At 55.5% G+C, this 5,478-nt stretch overlaps 1 protein-coding gene across 1 annotated transcript; it reads right to left on the reverse strand.

Annotated features, from left to right (window-relative positions):
- Window positions 1-36: 36 nt before the first annotated feature.
- LOC102030644 (chromosome unknown open reading frame, human C7orf34) lies at window positions 37-1,459 on the reverse strand. The gene is made up of 2 exons (XM_005405379.1): window positions 1,108-1,459; window positions 37-594 (listed from the first exon to the last, which is right to left on the reverse strand). Exons 1-2 carry the CDS (start codon window positions 1,334-1,336, stop codon window positions 416-418), a joined length of 408 nt encoding a protein of 135 aa, XP_005405436.1. The 5' UTR covers window positions 1,337-1,459; the 3' UTR covers window positions 37-415.
- Window positions 1,460-5,478: the final 4,019 nt, after the last annotated feature.

The raw sequence follows: 5,478 nt of genomic DNA on the forward strand, positions 1-5,478 counted from the left end.
CTGTGCAGTTAAACAGAAAAGTTAGAGACACAAAGGTTTGGTTAAGCTTCAGAAAGGTGCTTCCAACTGTTTTATTGTCCATGTTCCTCCCACCAATTTGCTACATTAGACAGAATCAGGGGAAGTACAGGAGGGAGAATGGTATGAAGTCTCTGGACCTGGAACACAAAGCTTCAGGCCTGGGGTGGCATCAGGCAGAAGCCATGGCGGTAAAGCATCTAAAGCTGCACCCTAAGGACAGGTGCCTCTGAAAGAGCAGGGAGCAGTGTGCAGGGAGCAGCGTGGGCATCTTTCTGGGGAGCTGTGGCCTGGAGCCCAGTGGAGAGAGGAGGTCAGTATGCGATCAAGAAGCGAAGGTAAATGTCCAGGTCTTCCTCTTCCAGGATCCAGGCCACCGCCTCGGCCTCAATGTCCCTCATAAAAAAACCACGAGGCTGGCCAGGTTAAAGCAGAGAGCGACATTGAAAAGGTGATCTTGGACAGCTGCTGTCTCCGAGGTGAAGTCCTCCTCTTGCTGGACCATGTCCATCACCTGCTGCCCCTCACCCACCGAAGAGGCCATGAAGTGCTCTTCGTACTCCTCCTGGCCCTGCTCTGGAATAGGAGAGAAGGGCAGAGAAGGGCAGGCCTGACCTGAGCTGCTCCTAACCCGAACCAGAACAGGGAGAAGTCAGGACGTGGGAGGGCCAAGGGCATTCAGCCCACTCGCCACATCCTTGGCTTTGGCCAGAGAGGTGGTGCTCTATCCACAGGTCATTTCTGACCTGGTTCAAGCACAGCCCCGACTCAAACACCCTCCACACACACAGTGTGACCCCATCTTCCAGTGTGGCAGAAACCACAGCCCTCTTCCTGGACACACACGCGTGCTCACCCACACAGAAGCCACACGTGCCTGCAGCTGGCCCGTGCTGTCCCTCAGTGATGAACTCCTGCTCCCGACCTTTTCACATGGCACCTAGTGTCACCCTATGGCTACAGGGACCTGGCGTTGTCTGCCATAGCCCAAACCCACCTGAGAGTCACCCTGCCCCCTCGGCTGCCTAGGGCCTGACTCAAGCAGGTCGAGCCCCTTCCTCCACACTTGCCTGCCACTTCCCCACCTACCCGCAGGGGGCGTCTTCTCTTCCAGGCTGCCCTGCTCTGGGCCTGGGCTGTCCTGCTCTGGGCCTGGGCTGCCCTGCTCTGGGCCTGGGCTGCCCTGCTCTGGGCCTGGGCTGCCCTGCTCTGGGCCTGGGCTGCCCTGCTGAGACTCCTCCGCCCTCACTTGCAGCAGCAGCAGTAGGATGGCAGCCAGGAGTGCTGCCCTGCTGTGCTGGGAGCCCAGGGAAGTCATGGGGCTGCCCACCCACCACGGCCTCTGGCCCCTGCTCCCACTGCCCAGCAGGCTCCTGCCCTCTTTGTGTCCCAGCTCTTATCCCTGCCCAGTGCTGCTTTTTGTCTCTTCTTTTGCATTAGACTTCTGACTTCATGTGCTCTGTGACATCACAGCCACAAGTCTGACCCTCATTCCAGCTGGCTAAAGCATTCCATGGCCAGGCAGAAGGGTGGAGGGGCCAGCAGGGGATGGCAGAGGGTCCTAGGATGGCCAGAGTGGGTCATCTGATGGCACTGTCACAGGTACTCCAGGGCCACCAGTCCTCCAAAGTAACAGCACTCCATACCCATTATACAGATGAGGAAGCTGAGGTTCACAGAAGAGTGACTCTCCCTGAAAGTCACAGCACTGCCCACAGGCACAGCGGGACCTGCAATTTGGACTTTTGTACAAAGAGACGGCAGCTTCCTAGTATTCCGTGCAGCCTTTCTCTAAAGAGAGGGGCTTGCAGGGAGCAATCTCAGACCCAACGCACTGGGCTTGCCTGGTGCTTGGCATGAACCTTGGGTTTGTTGGAAGCAGAGGATGAGGTGGAACTGAGGGAGGTGAGAGAGCTGTGCGTGTGTGCATGAGAGAGACAGAGACACAGCACGGAGGTAGAGACACAGAGACAAGGAGCGAAAGGGGCAGAGAGAGAGAAGGACACACACAGAGACAAAGCCAGGAGACGCATGCGCAGTGAGTGCAGAGACAGAGGGAGGTGGGTGTCCGCCCCCCGGCAGAGGCCATCCTTTCTCCTCACCACCCCTGTTTTTCTCCTTCCCTACCCTCTGCCCTCTGGCACCTCCAGGCTGAAACAGCGCCTTCCCTCGGTTGACACGTTCTGCGCTCAGCCATGAGCGCTGCAGGGTCCCCTCCAAGCTCCCTGGTGGCGGAGCGGCGAGTTAGAGTTTGAGGAGAGGCAGGGAGACGAGGCTCCCAAGCCCTGGGTCTGGGAAAGCCTGCCTCAGCGCCCAGTGTCTGCCTGGGAGAGCGGGGGACCTTTTGGCTTCCAGGCGGCACAGTGTGGAGGACTGTGGGAGGGTGCACAGGGTGACTAACCTTCCCTGGGAAACCAGAGCAAGAGTCCCAGTCTGCTCAAGGTGGAACAACCAGAAAGGAACTGTCACACGCTGCTCGCACCTCTCCTGCTGTCTGTGAAACACACGCATGCATGGCCGAGGGTGTGCAGAAACACACGCTCTCCCTGCAAGAGGGAGCTGCGGAAAGGAAAGTACACAGTGGTAAGGACTCCTTGGAGGGGTGTTACCCACACTCACAAACATGCCTGCAGTACAGCAGGCACCACCCTGTGTGTACTTCTGCTGATCAGAGTAGGTGGCAGAGCACTGGAAGTTGGTACAGAAGGGCACTTGACAGGGAGGAAAGTTTCACCTAGGCACTGACCGTGTTCACCCCTGTCTTGCACCCATTGACCTGCAGATCCGGGGAACGATGCATGAATGGAAAAACTAAAATCCTTAATCTCCTCTTAGCTATTTTGTAGGAGGAGCCTCTCATTTCCCTGGCACGAAGAGCAGCCACCTTGAGCTCTGGAGATATGAATGGAGAGGGCAGCTGCAGGCAGGGCAGCTGAAGTGGACAGAACTGGGCTGTACTGACCGCTGTTACTTTCATTTCCCTGCCTGGCACCTTTCTGAATCTCAGGGACCAAAGATGTAAATTCTTGCAGAAAACCAGTAATCCCTTAAAATTTTCGGCTTATCACAAAAGTACAAAATAGAGAAAAGTAGTTTTAAATGGCTAAAAATTCATGATGCAAAGAAAATCACCATCATTGCTTGGACTTTTCTAGATATCCATGGGTCGTAGGGGTGACAGTGTATTCCCTAAAAATTGAAATCCAAGTCCATTTTCTGTTCCTCCTTACCAGGTAGGAATGCGGAGGTCAGGCTGCTTTGTTGTGCTGGTCCTGGGACCTGACAGTAGAGCGAGGAGCTCTCAGCTCTGCTCCGGAAAGACGTGCCGGCTGCACTCTGCTCGAAGGCCTCCTCTGGTAGCTGCTACTGGGGAAGAGCGTAGCAGGCAGACGGGCTTTAGTAAGAGAGCACTGGCTAGAAGGAGAGTGGGAAAATGGCAAACAGGACGGCAGTGCAGTGCAGAATGTCACCAAGATGGAGTGGAGGAGAGGAAAGCTGAGCAGGGAGGAGGGGAGATGCGAACCCCTGGTCTACCAGCTGGGACCAGTGGGGCCGCCTCCGCCCCACCCAGGCTACTTGTCCATGCCCCTCCCATTGTAGAGGACACTTTGAGTGGAGACAGACAAGGGAGAGCCCGAAGACCCACAGATGGGAGCTAGAAGAATGGGTCCGCCATTCCTCCAGCTCAGACTTGTGGCCAATGCCCTTGATGGCGACCCCCTGCACACCTGCTGCATGCAGCTGTGACCAGGCTGTTTCCTTCTGCCACCCCTCCCCGCCCCCACACCCTGGAGGATTAGCTTTATGGGCCCAGTGCTCCTTTCCTGGCCTGCCCCCTACTTATCAGCACATCTACAACCCCCATCTCAACCTTATCGCTCCTACATCTCCTTAGACTGGAAGTCCCTAGGCTTCAGGGACCATTACCACCCACACAGCCCCAACCCCCTGGGAGGCAGAACTAGTTCCCACAAGGTGACCCCTCCCCACCGGCTGGGTGAGAACCCGAGTCCTCCCTGTCCCAGACATCTCCTCTTCCTTGCCTTGTTTATTTCCCTTTCAGTTCTTCTCCTTCTCTAAAGGTTGTTTTGCTCAGTCCCCAATCTCTGGAGCAAAGCTTTCTTTCTGACAGCAGCAGAAGGGAGCAGGCTCCAGTTCCCAAAGACCTCTTGCCCAAGAGGAAGATCCCAAGAAAAACCTTACCCAAGTCTCTCACAGCCTTATGGCCGGAAGTTTCCCAAGAAGCAAGATCTGGAGAGGGACTTACTAGAGGCTGGGAACTCAACTTTAAAGCGAGTTTCAATCTTGCCTCCAGCCCTGGAGCGCTGGTCAATCACACGCACACCCTTTCTGTGCCCTTTCATTCACAGAGAATGCTTGCCCTGTTCCCACTGACCTCACAGATTCACCAAGTAACTATAATTCAATTACATTGATATGCCTTTCTGAAAACAATCAAAATAATAGGTTATTATACAATAAAATGACAATGCTGTGTTATCTGTGCTCATTTCTCCTCTTATCTCATCCCTGTAAAGAATCTCAAGATTCCTTTGTCCTCCACTTCTGTTCAATTCCTGCTGTGCAACCTCAAGGAAGTTCAGGGCTCTCTGGGGTTTCCTAGGAGCTGCATTACCAGCACCTGACCGTGGGCTCTGCTTGGATTCAGAAACTGGCAGTGGGTGAGGTGTTCTCACAGAGAGTGTGGCCTGGGAAGGGGAGAACCAGACCCCCTCCTTTGAGTTAGGTTCTGCGACGGGCTACAGGGTTGCAGACAGAGGTCACTGGAAGGCTGAGGTCAAATTGTGGGGCTCAGAGAAGCAACCACTGGGGGATCCTGAGTCAGTCTATGGCAGGAGAATCTACAGTGGGTAAGTTCTTGAAACAGGTGACACTTTATATGCGCTACCATGGAACAGTGTCATTAGTACTCCTATTTTTGAGGAGAGTGGGGTCCACAGCTCTCACCTGATTTTGTAAGGGGAAGCAACCAGGGTTAAACCAGGATGGGCCTGGTCCCTGAGCTGGAGGCCTGGACTTCCTACTCTCCTGCATCCTGCCCCCTGCACTTCTTGTGTGAGGGACCTACTTCTGTCCTTGCTCCCTCTCCACATTCCTCTGCCCACCCTCAGCCTTCCCTGGTCAATCACAGGCTACTCAGCCCAGTACCAGGAACCCAGCTGGTCCCTCCCTCGCCCCTTCCCTGCTCCTGAAGCACCGTGCCCCCAGGCTGTGCTCTATAAAAGCACCTCCCCCTCCAGGGAAAGTCTCCCCCCTGCTGGGTGGCCAGTCCCTCAACACATGCACAATCACACTGCATAACCCACACTGCACACACGTCGCAGGAGAGAGGTACTCACCCGGGTCCCGACCCAGCAGACCCGGCTTCCTCTGAGCTGCTGCCTCCTTCACCCGCTCTTTTCACTGGCTCCCAGTCACCTCTCAGCTCGTGCAAGAGAC

This window comes from Chinchilla lanigera, unplaced genomic scaffold (assembly GCF_000276665.1).
Source record: "Chinchilla lanigera isolate Chin_1 unplaced genomic scaffold, ChiLan1.0 scaffold00093, whole genome shotgun sequence".
Classification (NCBI taxonomy): domain Eukaryota; kingdom Metazoa; phylum Chordata; class Mammalia; order Rodentia; family Chinchillidae; genus Chinchilla; species Chinchilla lanigera.

What these genes read in the sequence shown, in the direction of transcription:
- LOC102030644 (XM_005405379.1), bottom strand. Translation starts at nt 1,336, where the DNA reads ATGACTTCCCTGGGCTCCCAGCACAGCAGGGCAGCACTCCTGGCTGCC. An exon ending in AGAGAAGACGCCCCCTGCGG is followed by an intron (nt 595 to 1,107) that starts GTAGGTGGGGAA and finishes CTCCTATTCCAG; the next exon opens with AGCAGGGCCAGGAGGAGTAC.